Raw genomic sequence first — 19,363 nt, forward strand, 5'->3', positions numbered from 1 at the left:
AATAGCGCGTAGGGATACATGTTTGGTGCGCATAGTACCCGTGCTCAGCAAATATATATTAGAGAAGCGCACGGAATCAGCGGCTTCTCGCCCTCTTCCGTGATCCCCCCAGAGGTGTAAATAAGTATAGTATATATATATATTTATGCACAGAAGTGTATGTACTCCTGAACGTATTGCGCCTAAGGTACCTAATCGCGGCGTCGCAGAGTGTTCCCCCAAGTGGAGAGACCAATAGTGTATTTTACAACTGATTGTTTCCCCGCCAAGCAAAGGGGCTATCACGAGTGGGAAAAAAAAAAAAAAAAAAAAAAAAAAACTCGGGAAAGAGAACCCCATCTCAACTTCGTACAAAAAAAAACAAAAAAAAAAAGGAACACAACTGTGGTGTTGCATGCGTGTGGAGTCTCTTACAGATGTGCCTAGCAGACTCTTCAGAAAGTGCAACACAGCGCGGTAAAGCGTAAAAAGATATTTAAAGTGGAATAAACTCCGCAAGGACACATTTTTATTTCCCTCCTTTAAAGTCCGCCATTTGCCCAAAAAGAGCAACCTGCGTTGTGGACTCGTCTCAAGCGCTCCCAGTGTTGGACCAAAGATTGATACACGTGAACGAAACGCTGAACCCGTAACACATTTTCATATGCCAACACATTCATGCTGCACTTCTTTCCCTCTCCTCCTTGTAACCTTTTAACACCCTGTGTCCACTTTCTGCAGGCCCCTTTCCCAAATCGGGGGTGCCAAAATGCAGTTACAGCATCCATGGCGGCTTCCTCCATCTGTGAGGTTGCACACCAATTGGGATGAAAAGAAAAAAAAAAAAAAAAAAGATCCTCCTCTGATTTACACACAGAGGGATATACAATGGGTACTTACCCCCATCGCAGAAACGAGCAAGGCAATTCTAAATAAACATATTATCGTTTTTTCCGTTTCGTGAAAAAAATGAACAGGGGGGGATTAACAAAGGTGACTTGCAATGATTGGCAAGCGTGCTGATTGATTGTTGCAGAGGGGTGAACAACAAAATGGGGGCAAAAAAAGAAGGCAAAAAAGAAGGCGCAAAATAAAGGCGACACAAACAGGGGCTCCTACACCGGGAGAAATCCCCACCGACGAATGCACAAATAGCAATGTGGTCAAAAAAAAAAAAAAAAAAAAAAAAGAGTGCCGCACTACATAGTTAAAACAATTGAGCAAATCTGCACTTTCCCTCACAGCTGTGTCTGTGCATGCATCCCAAAAAAGGGCCTCTCACTTTTCCTTTACTTCTTTCCCTTTGAGGCATCTCCGGCTCCATTTTCCATTCGTCACAACTGAAGAAAAAAATGGTTGTCTCTTCCTGCTGGGTGTAAGTACCACCTCCTGTGATGCGACTGCTGTGCACTACTTGCTGCACATCGGGGCGTCGTCGTTGGTGCCCAGGCTAACGATAATGCTTCAGGGGGGGGGTGGAAAAGAAAAGGTACCAATGGAGAAGTTGTGAAAAGTACGTAGTGGTGCGAAGCGAGTAACGGTGACACGTACTCGGGGGTGATTAACAGACGATGCGATAAAAGTGTCACAGCGGCGTATCACAACAGCCTATCACAACAGCCTATCACAACGAAATTTTGTCACACGCGTAACGAAACGCCAGCTGCTGCACCTCTGACGCACCCACGTCGCACCGCGTCCTCGACGTGCCCATCAAGTACCTCTTGAGGAGCCTCCTAACAACCATGAGCCTTTCCTGCAACGCCACGAGCATGTTTTTGTTATGCAAATAATACTTCTGTGGTGAACCCAAGTAGAGGTTCCTACTGGCAAGGGATTCGGTCTCCTCTGCGCCAGACGTGCTCGACATTTTCTTGTCCCTCAATTGAGGATCTTCATTTAAAAGTATTCTCTTGTTCAAATCAATGTTGGCCAAATTGACCACGCTGTCATTCAGCTTTCCAATTTCTTTCCCCACGAGATAATTAAATGCAGAAATATTATTAACCATATTTTTTACGAACATGTAAGAGTTGGTTTTTACTAAGTCTGAATGGTTTACATCTAACTCTTGCAGACACTCCTGAACCCATTTCATCCTGAAGTCCGCCTCTTCTAATGTCAAATTGGATGTCTTCACAAGGGACTCACATAAAATTTTACTTACACCTAGTAGTACTGGTTGTGTTAGAGACAAGTTCTCACTGAACAGATGCTTCACGTTGAACCTATGACACAGCTGCAGCAGCCAGTGTGCATTTGTGTTCCTTTCTATATCTACCGAGAGAGCTAATGTGAATGCTTGGTTCAGTTCTCGCTCACTCAGGAGGTGGTTAATTCTTCCCTTTATAAGGATGTCCGATGTGTCGTTACGTGGCTTCGCACAGTATTCCTCTTCTTGTTTTAATTCCACGATGGAGCTGCTACTTTTATTTTGGCCTTCATCTACTACTATACTCCTCTGACTTGGATGTGGGTACTGCCTTGCCCCGCTGGGATCACCGCCGTCATTCTGCAATTCATTTCGCCGACCACTTCGCTTATCACTTCGTTTATCACTCCGCTGGCCACTTGGGTAATAGCTTCTACAATCATTCAGGTAGTGGTTCTCCCCATTCTGGTCTGCCCGCGGGTCCATCTCCTCCTCCGCTGGGGACCTGACCTCCTCTTCCTCCCCGTCCTCACGCAACATGGCATGGTCAACTTCTCCCCCATCGGCCAGTTCCATCACGCGTGACTTGCCAATCTCGTTAATGTCATCCCGGAGGTAAGAAATCTGTTTATACATGTTAAAGGAGAAAAGCTTCATCTCATTTTGCAGTTCCTCCATCTTGTTGCTAATTGAAATCAACGTGTCTTCACTTTTTCCTCCCCCGGCCTTCTCACACATCACTGCCTTTTCCACAGCATGCAGCTCTTTACTTAACCATTGTCTATTCTCATTTAGTAACGAGTTTAGTGACTCCTTCATTGAATGAAAACCCGTGTTGTAGGCTTCCTTCATGCCAGGTATTACACTTTTGGCGAACTGAATTTGAATCTCTGAAGAGATAACAGAGGGCATGATTTTCTTCACCGCGTTCTGATGCGCGCTGTTAAAGAAATCAGCCATGTCTTTGTTAAAAGAGGGAGTGTTTTTTTTTCCTGCTTGGCCTGTGGCCACATCGTAGTCTGCACCATTTTCCGTGGTGGTGCCCATTTTATGTCCCCCTCCTTCTTCATCCTTACGCCCGTGCTTCACATCCTGCAATGCCCACCTCTTCAGCTCCTCGTTATTCCCCTTTAAACATTTGGTGAAGGCGCCTTTCAAATCCTCCGCCATGGAAGATAAGGTGTCGGACAATCTGTTCGTCTCGCTGTACATGGCTTTCTTAAAAGTGCTCATTTCGCTTATCAGCTTATCCACTTTACCTTCATACGAGTTGGTCTTCTGCCCTCTGTTGTACATCCCATGGCCACTCGCACAGCTAGCACAGTTCACGCCGGCGCTGTTGCCCCCTCCACTTTTTAGCGTGTCGTATATTTTTCCCACCGTGGTACCAATGGAAAGAATTTTCCCATTCATATTTTTATTTCCGTTCTTCAGGATGTTTATTTCCTCCATCATTTTATTCATTCTTTTTTCACAATTGCTAACCAGGGTTGCCATTTCTTCATACGCTTTTTCTCCTCCTGAATTAACGCTTCCTTCTAAGTGACCTTCCTTCATTTGTCCCAGTACAAATGCTTCCTCCTTCAGGCTTGTCATTCCAGAGGTGGTAATTTCCTTGTATATAATATCCGCCATTTTGTCACTGACTTTTCTGCATACCTCCCTACACATCTGTTTGAGTAAGTCGTCTGACGTCATTCCTGTTTGTCCTTCCTCAGTACAGTTCCATGGGGTACTGTTCACCAAGGCAGCATTAACCTTCACCCCTTCTTCTCCTTCCTTATTAGAGCATTCGTTTAACCCTATTATTTCACTTTCTTCTTTTTTCTTCACCAACTTGATCTTGTTATCTAGCATGGCAATTCCTCCTTCTGTGGAATTCCAAACCAAGTGCTCCCTTCCACGCATGTCACACACCTCGCTACACTCGTCTGACTTATCTTTCCTACCCTTGTGTGATGATACCTCCACTTGTTTTTCCTTCTCCGTTTGTTCTTTCCTCTCGTTGAGAAGACCCCCCTCGTTGGTGCTGCTTATTTTGATGATGGGTGCCTTCACGCAATGAGCTTTCACGGCTTCTTCCTCCCCTGCTGTCTCTCCACATGTGGAAGGACTACTTTTAAAAAACCCTAACTTATGTAAAAAGGAGTTCAGATTGTTCTCCTTCTTCATTCCCCCTTCCTTCTCCTTCTTATTATAAAACTCGCTCTGTTCTATGTCTTCCTCGAGTGGAACCTGCTGTTCTGCCACCTCTCCCTCATTAACGCTATGTTGAGTATCCACTAGGGGAATGCTTTCCTCGTTCGACTTTTCCGGATGGTCCATCTCGCTCGGCTCACCTCCATCCTCACATTCCATGAACCTCCTCAGTGCATCCTCATGTGTGGACATGATAATATCAATATTGCTGTTATGCTCGACTGTTTTTTTTTCTTCTTGTTCGTTAATTGCTATATGCGCCTCAGCATGGAGGGAACGTGGAATGTCCACACCTACGGGGGTTATTTGTCCCTGGGGAGCACCGCTCCTTCCTCCCTCCATAAAGGAAAAAAGGTCATCAGAGTGGTGACCTTCATTTCTGCTGCTCCTACGTGACGTCGTTGGAACCAACATTTTTGTGCTTTCCACTTCTTCATCCTTTTTCTCTTCTTCCAATTTTTCTACCTGTTCTAACTTTTCATCCCTTTGCATTTCTCCAATGGGGTTCGCGTTCTGCGGGGGGGTATCATCCTCTACATAAAAATTGCTGCCTGCATTTTCAAGGCGCCCATCAGGGGAGCCCCTCAAAACGGCTGCATCTCTTCCAGCTTCACACACCTTTCGCGCCATCTCCAATTGCTCTCCTTTGTGCTGTTCCTTGGTCAGGCCATTCAGATGCTCCATTTCAGGATGACCCATGAGCTGGTTCTTCGGTGCATACGCTCCTTCTTCCGCTGTATTGGATGGGTTATATTCCTCTCCTTCGTCACCCTTACCCATAATCTCCTTTAGCATCTCTGTTACACTAACACATGCTACGTCACTGCGCGGGTTCACATCACTTGTACAGTTGATAATTCCGCCTGGAGTACCTACCACGTCTGCACTGGCCTTACGAATAGGAGTAGATGTACCTAAGGTTTTTTCCCCCTGTGCCGTTATCCCCGTGTCGACCCCTCCCCTTTTGAACGAAGTAAAAAGTGCCATTTCGTCTTTACTCATATGCTGGACGGAGTTTCCACTTCCATTTGGTAGGGTTATAACTTCCCCTTCATTTTGATACCCAACGTTGGTATTTTCTGCGAGACCCGTTATGTCCCCCCTGCCTGTTACTGCATGGGAGGCGTTCTGACTTCCGACCCCAGGGGACATTATCGCGTTTAGGAACTCCTCATAGTGAGATATATTGTTCTGTATGTTCGAGGATTCTTCGTTTTCATTTTTCATATTAGTGGGTTGGACTTTTGCACCACTTGGCTGGGCTGAGGGAGGGGAAACTCCATTGTTGGCACCTGTCCCTTGGCCTCCATTACAAGTGGGCACTTCTTCCCGCTTCGCATCCTTCTCTGGTTCACCTTGCTGCTTCGTATCCTTCTCCGCGTTGGTGTCCGCTTCCCCCTCGTGTGTGTTCCCGTCAGCAGTGGGGCCGGAAACGTCCCCCATGAGGAGCGGAATGGGAGCAGAAAAGGACTGCACGCTGACGCTCTTTTTGCAAGAATTAAAAATAATACAAAACATAAAAAGGTTAATAATATTTAAAGACGAAGAAGACACAGAAACGTTTAGGACTTTCGAAAATTTAAGGCAGTCGTTTGTGTTAATTAATCTGATGGAGCAGAGGGGCAAGATGGAGTTATTAGGTAGGTGGACAAATTTGGGGTGTATTTTAAAGTCTAATCTCTTCTTATTAAATATTTCTAGAATGAAGATAAGGCTTCTGCTTGTGTACGACACGTGTGACGTTTCCGCGCTTCCCACGCGATAGGAGATGTTAAAAAAGACAAAGAACTCCGAGGGGTCCACAAAGAGTTCCATGTTTTCAATGCTGACCTTGTCCCTCTCTACAAAAATATTTTGTACGCTGCACTCCCCAAGTATGTCAATACGCTCTGTTGTGTCTTCTCCACTGGGATCGATTTTATTATTAAAAGGGAAAACGGATATGCAGCAGGAACTGTGGAAAACGAGCAGGTAGTAGGTACTCTGGTTTGTGCCATCACCACTTTCACTTGGTTGAAAAAAACTATTCAATATGTGCACGGAGGATATATCCACGTCGAGGCCTCTTCGGTTGTGCTGATCGAGTGGGATGTACTCCTCACTGGGTTGGACTCCCACAGCATGTTGCATCTCTGTTGCATCCCCATTACGTGATCCCTCCGTCTGCAACATTGCTTTAATCTTTTTCAATTCCTTCTGGAGGGAGCTAAAACCCACAAGGGTAAATTTGATTTCCTGGTGGTTACGCTGGAGTTGCCAAATGACTGCGTAATGATTGTTCACCAACGCGAGGAGGTACTTTCCGTTGAGGCTCAGACAGTAGGTGTTTAGTATCGTCTTCTCCGTATTAGCGTGCGACGTCTTCTCCGTATCCGCATGCGACGTCTTGTCCGCTTCGCTACCCAATCGATTAGCAGCCTCCTTACCACCCACATAGCTGTATCTTCGCATAATGGGTTCGAACAGTAGAGTGACTGCACACCCGGCCACCAACTCATCCGTGACATCCATCTCGTCCTTCCGCTTTTTCGAAGCCATTACATTAATCAGCAAAGAAATGTTCCATATGTACAAACAGTTGTTATGTCCAGTTAGAAAAAAATTATCACTCTTGGGTAGCCAACTAGCCTTTAGAGGCAAACCACTCTTTAATGTGTTTTCAACACCAACGCTATTGGAAGAGGACAATGAGCTCCATGATGATGATTTCTTCTGGTATGGAGGGAAATTTAAACAAAGGATCAACTCCACCTTATACTCATTAATGCTATATATATATAAGTGTCCCTTATTGTCTAGGAGAAGCAACAGGTTCCCATTTTCCTTGTTGAAGGACACATAAACTACCTCATTGTCGTAGGGTAGCTTTATCCTCGTTGTGTTAACACCATTTTGATTAATCAAACGGAATTTTCCATTTTTCAGGGCGTAGCATACATTCCTTGAATTAACGTCCAATATTTCTCCTTCCTTTTTTATAATTTCTAATCCGTCGCTTCTTATTTTCGAAATTAAATTTTCATTAAGGGTTAGTAGGTTGGGGTTTTTTGGTTGCAGGTTTTCAATTGCACTTACTATGCTCTTCGTTTTTATTTTGATGTTATTTGTTTGGAAGGCTCTGCGGGTGTAGTTTCCCTGGGCGATTATTTGCCCGTTTATTTCCTGCGCTTTCATTTTTGTCCTTATTCTGTTGGGCTCTGCCGGGACTGCTCAACGCGTGCGAAACAGGTGTGTGAGGGGGGTGGTCTCCACGCTCTCTTTCCTCGGCGTGTGCAGATACTTCAGCCGGCCCCTACACAGCGTGCACGTAATGGCGTAATGACGTACTGGGATGTGCTACTGGGGGTTTTATTTATTAATTTTTTTTTAAACGTATCTGCCTCGATTGACGCACGGATGAGAAGCCAACCGGATAAACGCTAATTAATAATTGAAACAAACTCAAGTTGCGACCAAATGGGACAAGGTGACTTCTGTTTGGGACAAACTTGCAGCCAGACTTGTCTGCGCTATGTCTCACCGCGTCGTGCTCCCGTTCTGCTGCATACGCATCTACACATGTGAGGCATGCACAGCAGAGGCGCTCAAATGAGGGGGGGGGGGGGGGGTAGTGAACAGGCGTAAGAGGGACAACACAAATTTATCGTTCGAGTGATCTCCCACATGATCACCCCAATAACCGCCGCCTACAAACACAAGGCGTTCGCGCTATAATGTAGGAGGGACACAACGAATAGGTAAATTAAAAAAAAAAAAAGCGCAAGCTTTTACAAATCGGCTCCTTAAGACAATAGGCAAAATATATAAATAAATGAATAAATATAAAATAAAATAATTAAAAAGGGGTATACAATGTAGTCGCACAGGCATTTAAATGAGAAAGTACATTTATACATATACGCTCATAATGCATATGCATATATTCATATCTGCTCGAACGATGAATGGGCTAAAAGGGAACATTCAAAAGCAACATACACAAACATTTCTCCTTGCCTCACATTTTTTCTTCTTCTTGTGATAAAATTCGTTCTGCCGATAAACCTTTCCTTAGCAGTTTTAAAACGGGAAAAAAGAAAAAAGAAAAAAAAAGGGAAAAAAAGGAAGAAAAAAAAAAAAAAAAAAAAAATTCTATCGTAAAATTGATGTTATTGCTGTTTTTCTTTTTTTCTGTACTCCATTTTTGCGCGCAACGTAGGGCCTATTGTTTTGTGCCCCTTTTGTAAAAAGAAGGCCCGAGCTCGGCCCGCTGCATCCGGTTTTGCGGCTTACGCCCAACCTTGACTCTTCCCCCGGTCGATTAAAAACGCACAAGCCAAACCCAACCAGCCAGCACTCTGCCTCTCGCTTTATCACTTCAAAAATATATTTCCACCCGTTGTTATATATAGTTGCTTGTCCCCCCTAAAATAAAAAAAAAAAAAATGCGTCTCCGGAATTGTACATTTGAAATAACTGCTTTTTCCAATTGTGTACTCCCAATATGCGTATTATGTAAATGCAGAAGCGGACTGACACCTCACATCGCCACCACGCGATGGTCACCGCGGAGAATATACAAAGTGGCGCGTTCCACGGGTGATCCGCTCCCCGCGTCAGCTATCACAATGCGCAGGTATGTAAGCGACTGTGCGGTAATGTAAAAAGCATACTACACTCATTCCTTTTTATATTCGTTCGTGGCGGCGCATCCTTACATGAGTGATGTACTACCCACGAGAGAAAGGGGCATTGCGTGGAAAGAGGTGTAGCTGTGACCTTCCTTAAACAAGAATGGGCAAATAAAATGAATTCTCCAGGGGGGTTAAACCAGTAGAGGCGATGCTGCTGCTACGCGGTGTGTCAGCACAATTGAGACGGTTGACGTCACCATACATGCATGCATCGGTGTACAGTTGGAAATGCCCCCACACGGTTTGCTCCTAAATTGTTTTCCCCTGTTGTGTGTTGCGTTAAAATGAGCCAAGTGTGAAATGGGTGCAAGTCTACAGACCATCTTGTGTATGAGAAGCGAAAGGAACCGCAGAGAGGTGGTGTAAGAGACACAAAAAAAAAAAAAAAAAAAAAAAAGCACCTCGCCTTCCATCCCGTCCAATATGAACTGCTTACAAATGAATCTAACCAAACACACCAGTAGTGCCCCTTTTTCTATTTCTGTTTGCTTCTGCAAAGGTGTATACATACCGGGTGGGTAAATATTTAAAAATGGAACTTGTCCCACTGGAACAGGTGGGCATGAATGAATGGAGTGTAAAAGGATGGCTTCCCTGTGATGCCTAAATGGGCAGCATAAGATATTCTCCTCAAAGGGTTCTAAATTTCCATTTGGCAGTTGCTGGCCTATCATTGGGACTCCCCCTTTGGCTGCCCTTGTTTTGTCTTTCCACCCGCCGCTCTCCCCCACGCGCGTATAGTTACACAGCACACCAGCTACATTGACAAGCCCATTAGGATACGCCCAGGTTGCCGTCACGTATTGGTGTTCCACCTCAAAGGAACAGAACAGGAAAGACCCTTTTTTGCCAGCTTGGAGAGGGGGATTACTCATTTATTTATTTTCTTTTTTTTGTTGCTGCGTGATACAGCCCCCTTTTTCTTGCCGTTTGAATTGATCAGTCAATAGGCTGCTGCTGTCATGCGGCGCGGCCACTTATTATTTTTTTTTTTTTTTTTGTTACGCTTTGCTGAGACCTCCAACCTGCCGCCCTTTTCACACACGCAATGCTGTTCGTGCTTCGGAAAGGTTGCCCATAATACATTGCGCGCGTGTCAAATGGTTCATGAAACGTGAATAAATAAAAGGTATACCTTGTTCGGGGTTGACCCCACTGGGAGAAAAGGCAAAGAGGAAAATTAATTTGAGTAGCAGCCTCTCTGTCACATATACTATCATTTTTGCTTACACGTATGTTGTGTTCTTCCCTAAGTGATCTCTGCCCCCCAAATGGGCCCGAAGGTTACGGCACGATCGACTGGCTTGGCGAGGCGTAGTGCATACATAAATTATTAGGGGCGTGTATATTAAAAAAAGGGAAGGTTCGCGCCTACCTCGACTCGTTTTTTAATAGGTATAAAAAAGCATATGACCTGCCCAACAAAGGAAATAAAAAAAACGTTCGGAGCGTAGCATTTCGTAAGGGGCACAATATTCTCTCTCAATGATTTTTTAACACCCTTCCAATATAGTAGTAACAGTAGCACTTTTTTTTTTTTTTTTTTTTTTTTTTTTTTCGCATTTATAATTTTCCCCTCGTCCTATCCGTAAAAAAGAATGCTTAGTCCCTTTATTCATACATAAAGGTTTCCCTTTTTTTATTTTATGCGTGCCTAATTAAGCTTTGTGTTAATTTCTCTTCATTTTTTTTTTTTTCCCTTGTGGATCGTGCTAAGTTTCCAAGAGGAGGTGGGTTGCGCGAGGAGGGTAAAAAAAAAAAAAAACAAAAAAAGAAATATGTTTGCATCTGGAATAGCGAAGTGCCTCCCATAAGAGGAGCTTCTTATTCTCACACGTGAAGCTTCGCCCATCACTTGACCAAAAAAAGGGGGAGAGGCAACCTTTTTCCTTATTTTGAACTTGCCAAGGGGTGGTACATTTGTGTACGTGCGTACATGTGCGGTGGGCCTCGTAGTAAAGTGCCCGCGCTGTCCGGCCTGCAAGAGGTGACAAGCGGGTCAACGTGACGACCGCACTGACGATCAAAGTGACAACCGAAGTGACAACCCAAGTGAAGGTCAACGTGACGACCGAAATCCCCAACCACGATACCCCACCGACCTGCCGAAAATGCTGGTGAAATGCGAGACGAAGAGCCAGAGAGTGAAGAGCATCTCCTTCCACCCGAAAATCAACCTGATCCTTGCGGGGCTGCACAATGGAGTCATTCAGCTATGGGACTACCGCATCGGGATCCTAATTGACAAGTTTGAGGAGCATGAAGGGCCAGTGAGGGGCATAGATTTCCACGCTGTGCAGCCCCTTTTTGTCAGTGGAGCAGACGATTACCTAATAAAGGTGTGGAACATGCATTTAAAAAAATGTGTCTTCAATTTGGTAGGACACCTGGACTACATCAGGAAGGTGCAGTTCCATTTGACCTACCCATGGATTCTATCCGCTTCAGATGATCAGACCATTCGAATATGGAATTGGCAAAGCAGAGTCTGCATAGCGATCCTCACAGGACATAACCACTACGTCATGTGTGCAGAGTTTCATCCCACACAGGACCTAATCATTTCGAGCAGCCTGGATAAGACTCTGCGAGTGTGGGATATAAAACTGCTACGAGAAAAAAACGTTATATTGACCAGTGAAAATGTGATAAGCGATTTGCCCTACGGATTATCAAAGGGCGGTTACAACACAGATGGGCTAAGCCCAGGTGGAGAAAACCAAATGGGCATACATTCCTTCTTATCGCATAATCAGCACCTGCAACAGTTTCAGCAACAGTTTCAGCAACAACTTCAGCAGCAACAACAGAATAATAATAACATGTTTGGTGCGTCAGATGCCATTTGTAAATTTGTTCTCGAGGGTCATGAGAAGGGAGTTAACTGTTGTGCCTTTCATCCTAACTTACCCATTATTGCATCTGGGTCAGACGATAAGCTAGTAAAGTTGTGGAGGTATAATGAAAATAAGTGCTGGGAGCTAGATACCCTCAGGGGACATTTCAATAACGTGTCCAGCTTAATTTTTCACCAAACCAATGACGATTTATTATTAACCAATAGTGAAGACAGGACCATTCGTATATGGGATATAACCAAACGAGCATGTGTTCATACGTTTAGAAGAGAAAATGACCGCTTCTGGGTTCTGTCCTTGAAACCCAACTCCAATTTAATTGCCTCAGGGCATGACTCAGGGATGGTGATTTTCAAATTCGAAAAGGAAAAATGCCCCTATGACAAGTGTGGAAGTATCCTCATCTACGTAAAAGAGAAACGCATTCATGCTTATGATGTAAGGAGCAATAGGAACACTTGTTTGTGTCCTGTGAGGAAAAATGGAAACGCCATGGTGTCGGGGTACCACAAGTTAGTATACAACCAATTTTGCACCACACATGTGATGATTCTTTTTATGTACAAGGAGGAAGATCATTACTCCTTCGATCTGATCGTTTGCGATACAATTGGGGAGAGTGGCGGAGGCGTCATGGGAGGGGGGATATCCACAGCATCACCCGCAGCCTCCCCTTCTAAATCCTCCGCACTGAATTTCTTCAAGCCCTGGGCAAAAAGTTCCAGCGCGAATAAAGCAAATCTGTCACCACAAAAAAATATACAAGCGGGGAGAAGCCCAGAAGAGTTCAACCCGGACAGTGTAAAATACATAATCAAAAACAAGCACTGTTGTTCTGTTGCATTTTTCACAAGAAATAAATATCTCCTTGTAGAAAAGAGAAATGGAAACTACCTCCTGAGCATTCAAAGCATACCAGACGATAACACTTCCAAACGTGTGGAAGTACCTTTTAAAGTGGAAGGAGTATATCCCTTGAACAACAACAAAGTAATTATCTTGTCGGAACACAAAATATACCTATACGATATAAGTGTAAAAAAAATATTAACTGAAATGAATCACACAGATACCATAATTTCCGTGGAAATACTTAAGGAGAATTACATTGCCTTTGTCTTCAAATATAACGTTGTTCTTACCACCATCGATTTGGTTCATCTGTGTACAGTCCATGAGTATATTCGAGTCAAAAGTGGAGTCTGGGATGAGGAAAACAAAAATGTTTTTATTTATAACACATTGAGTCATTTAAAGTACATTTTAATAAATGGAGAAAAGGGACTCATCAAATGTTTGGAAGAGCCTGTCTACCTCTTCAAAATATACAACAACAGGTTATTTTATATCACAAGAAAGCAGGAAGTGATCAGTGAACCCTTAAACGACACGGAATATTTATTTAAATTATCCCTTGCAAACAATGATGAGCAAAGCGCTTATCATTATTTGGACACACGATATAAAGGCAACATGTGCCCTAATGGCTCTTATATGGAAGAGGAGAAGAAGAAACTTTATTTCAGTTATAACCTCATTGGGTATATTAAGAAAAAGGGATTCGCAAACTTAGCAGTACAAATGGTAAACAACAATCATACCCTTTTTAATCTGTCCATTCAGTTAGGACATATAAACAATGCCCTCAAGGCAGCCAAAAAAATTAATAAGAAACATATATGGAACCTTTTAAGCGTTCATGCATTACTAGTGGGTAATTACGACATTGCTGAATATGCCTTGTTAAGGATGAAGGCCTACGACAAGCTCTCCTTTTTATATCTCTTCAGTGGAAATATTAATAACCTAAAAAAAATGCAAAATGTTGCCATCATAAGGGGAGACTTAATTTCCATTTTCCTCAATTCATTATATTTGGGGGACATACAACAGAGGATAAATGTATTTGTTGAACAGAATCAGGTGAACTTGGCATGGGCCTGCTCTCAGCTCCATAACATCCCCATTAATTTGTCTGAAAAGAATTTTGATTTTGATGTAACTGAGTGCACCTACTGTCCTGAGAAGTCTTTTTATCTTTCCCCCCCCATACCGATCGTGAGAGTGGACCCCAGCTTGGGCAAGAACAACGTATCAGCGCAGCCGTCATCGGCGCAGTCGCCGGAGCAGGTAGCGGAACAAATGCGTGCGACGCAGGACGCTCCACCCAAGTGGGGAACGCCTTCCGCCTGGAATGGATCATACAACTGGCCTGTCATCAACCTCGAGAAGACCTTCCAGCCTAGAGCCGACCCGAGTGGCGCCGCACCCCAGGGGGCCAAGAAAAAAATCGCGGCCAAATCAGGTACGGATGAGACAATCCCATGTGGCGGCGCCGAGCAACTCTATCACTTTTCATCGTGTACATGTCCTTATCGTGCCCATCTCTTTGTCGCGCGCGTCTGTGTGCCGTCCCCGTCCCATCATTAGCGGCTTGCCCCATTTGAAAACTTCCTTCCTTCCCCCCCGCGTGCAGACCAACGAAGCAACGCCTCGGACGAAGACGATGTGTGGAAGAACGAGGTCAACGACGAGGACATAAATATCGACTTGGACCTGGAAGAGCACAAAGATCTCCTAAGCAAAAGCGCAGCCATGTCACCCATGAAGGGCACAAAAATTGAAAGAGTAGATAACCTCTACGAAGTCATGGCCAAAAAATACGGAAGAATAATGGACCACATAAGAACAGGAAACATAACCAGTGCACTAAATTTAATTTCAAAAAAATATGGTATCGTTGATATGAAGCCATTAAAAATAATTATTAAAAATGTGTACATTGCAACATATGCCTACCTGACCCCCATTCCGAATTTCGTTCCATTGCAATGTCCAATAAACACAAATGAGGAGACAACAAATACAAATGTATACATTAATCAACACTTTCTTTTTAATCAAATTAAAAAGGCACACAAATTAGTCACCCTGGGAAAATTTTCAACAGCTCTGAGCTTGTTCAGGAGCACCCTCTACCACATGATATTTTTAACCCCTGCTGATAAGGACACGGAAATGAATGAATACTTGCATATGTGTACCAGCTACATCTTAGCCATGAGATTGGAAGAGGAAAGAAATGCAACTGCTACGGAAGACCCAAGGAGGAGCTTAGAGTTGATGGCCTACTTTACTTGCTGCCCGATGCAGAACTCCCACTTGTACTTAGTCCTCAGGAGAGGCATGGGTCTCGCGTGGAAGGCGCAAAATTACGTCACAGCTGGATCGGTGAGTTTGCGCCCCGCACGTCGGGATTATATATCACATGCTCCGCGTCTCTTCGTTTGACAACCTGACTGGGCAACCTTTTTACACAGCCGCTCCGCCAATGCCGCACCAACTACATGACCACTCATCACACACATCACCCCCCCGCGCAGTTTGCTAAACGGCTGATAAACGGAAACTACGAGAGTATTAAAGGCTCCGAGGAAGAAATCGTCAAGGCGAAGAAAATTTTGCTTATGTGTGAACAGAAAAGCACGGAACAGCACTCCATAGACTACGACCCCAACGACTACTGTAAGGAGACCATGCAAAAGAGGAAAAAAAAAAAAAGGAAACACTGCCCCCCGTGCAAACACTTTCCTTGCATGTATTTCGCATCAGTATGAAGGAGGTGCATGGGTCAAGTATAACATTATCTCCCCCTTTTTTTTTTTTTTATCCCCACAGATAACATGAGAGTGTGTAGCGTCAGCTTAACGAGGATCAAGCCGAATGAAGAAACTGTCAGCTGTCCTTTTTGCCAATCCGTATCCAAGAGAGAATATACTTCCAAGATATGCCCGAACTGTTTGATCGCCCAGCTGGGAAAAAAGGTAATGGTGGTATAGAACGCAACTGTGATATGGCATGAAGGGGAGAGAAAGATCTGTGAGAGTGCACCCAGAGGAGATGGTGGTGTCACATGTGTGTGTAATCTTCATTTTCTGCCCCATGTTTTTGTAGGCCCTCGGATTTGATTTCCTAAACAAGAACGCATGATGAAGATCTCTGTTGGCGCCTTTGTTTTCCCTTTCCCTTAGCGCAATGTAGTGTCATCCACATGGTGATTTTATCAGTTTATACGTGAGCGGAGTCATCAACTGGCGCACTAAACTACCTGCCTTTTTCCTGTCCCACCGCAACATGGCATGACGAACGAGGTTGGAAGATTTAATTCCCCTCCGAAGCAACATCGCAGAAGCGTTACACAAAAGGAGAAAGAGAGAAAAAAGAGTACAAGCTATTATATTCCTCACATCAGCTCGAGGGATTGTACACACTTGGAATGATTAATTAAAAAATGTGTCTCCCCTCGCGCAGCTGCGCCATTCGTCATTGTAACTTTTCCCCATTGCTCACATGTGTGAACGTATGAGAGGCCACGCGCAGCTTACATTGCCTTCCATTTTTGCATCCCATATGGTGCTGTGTGGCATCCCACATGATGCTGTGTATGGGTTACCATGCGTTTCTTTTGTTTAAGCTTGGCGCGATGCGATTGCATGAGCAGTTTTGCATCCCCTCGCTGTTACCTCTACGTATAATATACTTTACTATACTTTAGTACACTGTACTTATACTATAATGTATTGTAGTGTGGTGTACCCACGCAACCAGTGTCCACATATGTATGGACAGAACGCGAACCACATCACGCACCTTCTCACATTGGCTGATTTGTCAACCACTGGAGATGATTGTCATGAATGCAACACCTACGCTCCCCTCTACCTTATTAACCGTTTTGTGATTACACATTCCGTCATGCACACCATTGCGGGGGAGGGCCATTTGGAAACAGGGCCCCCCATTAAAAGTGTGGACCGCCTCTTCTTTCAAACAGTGCGCTGCATTGGAGCGAGGTTTTTAAAAAAGGGAGCCCACTGTTGGGGGGTAGCTACAATTTTAAAAAAAAAAAAAAAAAAAAACGGTCACTGGTTGGGCAAAAAAGGAGAGGGAATTTACTTCTCCTGGAGTGAGCATCATCTGATGACGATAACGTACCAAGGGGGATGGAAAAAGCACCGCTTGTTAACCACCCACACATAGTGTCCCCTCCCCCCCAGGGGGTCTTTCCCTGGTTGCTAATTCTCTGCACGTCATGTAGAGACGTACACACGATGCTCCGCTACGCGAGGTAACCATAACAACGCGTGAATCACGCCTCAAAGCAGTCCTCCGGCACCACGTCCCTTAACTCGCCACTGTCGTACATGCTCTTAATAATATCGTGGCCGCCAATCAACTCCTTGTTGATGTAGAGCTGCGGGTAGGTTGGCCAGTTGGAATAAATCTTTAATTCATTACGTACATCCTGGTCTTGTAGAATATCAAATGTATTGTACTTAACCTTGCAGCTGTTCAGCATGAACACAACCGCGTTACTAAATTTACATTGAGGGAATGATTTGCTTCCCTTCATGAAGAGAATTATTTTGTTGCTCCCTATTAAGTGCTCTATCTTTTTCACTGTGTCTGATTTTTCTGTGGAATCACATTCACCACTTTGTGTAGCCTCCTTGGAAGAGTCTCCCTTTTGAATATATTTCCTAATGAAAGACGTAACTGTTGAAATATTGCAGTTAGTAAATTTTTTTATGAGCTGGCCATTCTCATACAATTCAAATGCTCCGCTTGCATTACTTCCTTCCATTCGACTAACAACGTACACTTCTAACAAAGGACAATCTTCTACAATGGCTTGACATACATCCATGTGCAACTGGTATTCTTTTTCCTTGCTCGATTTGAGATAGAATAACTTCAGTCCCTGTCCCTCCACACACTTGTCCTTTTCCTCTTCTTTAATGAAATTCATTTTTGCTCACTGTTATTGTTGGATCGTTTTTTTTTTTTTTTTTTTTTTTTTTTTTTTTGTGTTTACTTGGGGACAAAAAAAAAGGGTAACACAAGTCGTCCTTTTATGGGGGGCCCAAATGTGAAGGTATTTTTGATCTTCAAAAAAGGGGGGAAGAAAATATACCCTCTGTTTTGTATTTTTTTTTTTTTTACTTCTCAAATTTGAAAAATTGCAAAGTGGTCAAATTAGCAGCGGCGCGGGAAACAACGGAAAGTTTCTCTCAAAATGGATGGATCTTCTGATGGGAGGGCGATGAATAAAAAAAAAAAAAAAAAAAGGAGAATAGTAGAGGGAGATTTTTTTTTTTTTTATATGCTCAAACGTGGGTATTATTTTTATAATTTTTTTTTTTTTTTTTTTTTTTTTTTTTTTTTGCCTGAAGAGGAGACTCCGTTAGTATGCAAACTTTTCAATTGCTAAGTGTACGTAGAGAAAGGTTTTGCCACGCATATATGTAACAAGGGGCGCTTTTCTTTAGGGGTGGACCACAGTACATGTCACTTCTGCGTGACATCCCGGCGAGGTATGTCCATCCCAAAAAGGGGTAGGCAGGGGCGCATAGAAAGAAGCGCCAGGAACGCTGCAGTACTACGTCATGTGTATACTTTTATGTACCTAAATCGACGTGGTGGGTAAGGGGCAGCTTGTCCTTCTCTTTCTTCGGGGGGAAGTTTCCCCACTACAAAAACAAGGGTTCGTAGCGGGTGTTGTTCAGGTGCATGACAACACATTCGGGTTAGATCGACACACGGGCGTCAAGCGTATCAATACCATCCGGTTCGCCTCCTCACATGTCACCATTATGTGTATTGGGGGAGGAAGGTTTTTGTCCTACGAGGGGCCCTCTCTACCCCCCTCATGTGAAACCAAAGGGGGAGGGCAACCCATGTGTCATAGCAACGCTGCCACAACTTGGTGAAGGAAAACAAAAAGCGACCCCACGTGAGCTAATAAGCCCACCTGCTACAGAAACCAAACGTGAACAAAAGAGTGAAGACCGGACAGAAGCTCATTGACAGATGATTGCACCACCCCACACACCTCCACATGGGAGTCAGCCCCACATTAATGCTTCTTAAAAAAAAAAAAAAAAAAAAAAGTGCACACAGATTAACGCTCTTTTCGGTCAGACAGGAAAAAAGGGTTCGGCTGCATATTTTTTTGGACCCCCATTTTGTGCAGCACCATGCTATAAATGCAAAACGGTGGAACAATTTTTGTGGCTCATCCTGTTTTCACCCATGTGCTCTTTGCGAGACGTATAACGAAAAAAAAAAAAAAAAAATGAGCAGTTCATTCATCCTTATAGTTTCCTCGCTTGTGCTCCTCCTTGATTTTGCAAAAAGGCTGGATGTGGAATGGAATGCGTGAACCACACACGCAATTTATAATTCACATCCTTTTCTTGTTAACGCGTTGTAGAGGGCACATAGCAACACGCACACACATGGGTAAAGCCCATGGTACATATGATAAGCCAGTACATCTAGACCAAACAAGTGTTTGAAAATGCACGCGATCCACTTCATTTGCAAGCGGCTTGCAGTAGCACATGCTAGCACATGCGTGAGAGGGGGAACAGCCATTCCGATTTTCCTCCTTTCATGTAGTGACTTTTTTAAAATACATCTCTTCCCGTATGCTACATTCC

The 19,363-nt window shown here is 43.9% G+C and overlaps 3 protein-coding genes across 3 annotated transcripts; 1 reads left to right on the forward strand and 2 right to left on the reverse strand.

Annotated features, from left to right (window-relative positions):
- Positions 1-1,389: 1,389 nt before the first annotated feature.
- Positions 1,390-7,504, reverse strand: AK88_01424 (uncharacterized protein; the record flags this gene model as incomplete). Its single annotated transcript, XM_012479059.1, has 2 exons — positions 1,390-1,441; positions 1,701-7,504. The coding sequence occupies 2 exons, from the start codon at positions 7,502-7,504 to the stop codon at positions 1,390-1,392; spliced, it is 5,856 nt and encodes a 1,951-aa protein (XP_012334482.1).
- Positions 7,505-11,114: 3,610 nt separating this feature from the next.
- On the forward strand, positions 11,115-15,851 carry AK88_01425 (uncharacterized protein; the record flags this gene model as incomplete). The annotated part of the gene is made up of 5 exons (XM_012479060.1): positions 11,115-14,166; positions 14,338-15,092; positions 15,245-15,386; positions 15,540-15,685; positions 15,816-15,851. The coding sequence occupies 5 exons, from the start codon at positions 11,115-11,117 to the stop codon at positions 15,849-15,851; spliced, it is 4,131 nt and encodes a 1,376-aa protein (XP_012334483.1).
- Positions 15,852-17,010: 1,159 nt separating this feature from the next.
- Positions 17,011-17,670, reverse strand: AK88_01426 (Grx4 family monothiol glutaredoxin; the record flags this gene model as incomplete). Its single annotated transcript, XM_012479061.1, has 1 exon — positions 17,011-17,670. One exon carries the CDS (start codon positions 17,668-17,670, stop codon positions 17,011-17,013), a length of 660 nt encoding a protein of 219 aa, XP_012334484.1.
- Positions 17,671-19,363: the final 1,693 nt, after the last annotated feature.

This window comes from Plasmodium fragile (assembly GCF_000956335.1).
Source record: "Plasmodium fragile strain nilgiri unplaced genomic scaffold supercont1.12, whole genome shotgun sequence".
NCBI classification, from domain to species: Eukaryota; Apicomplexa; class Aconoidasida; order Haemosporida; family Plasmodiidae; genus Plasmodium; species Plasmodium fragile.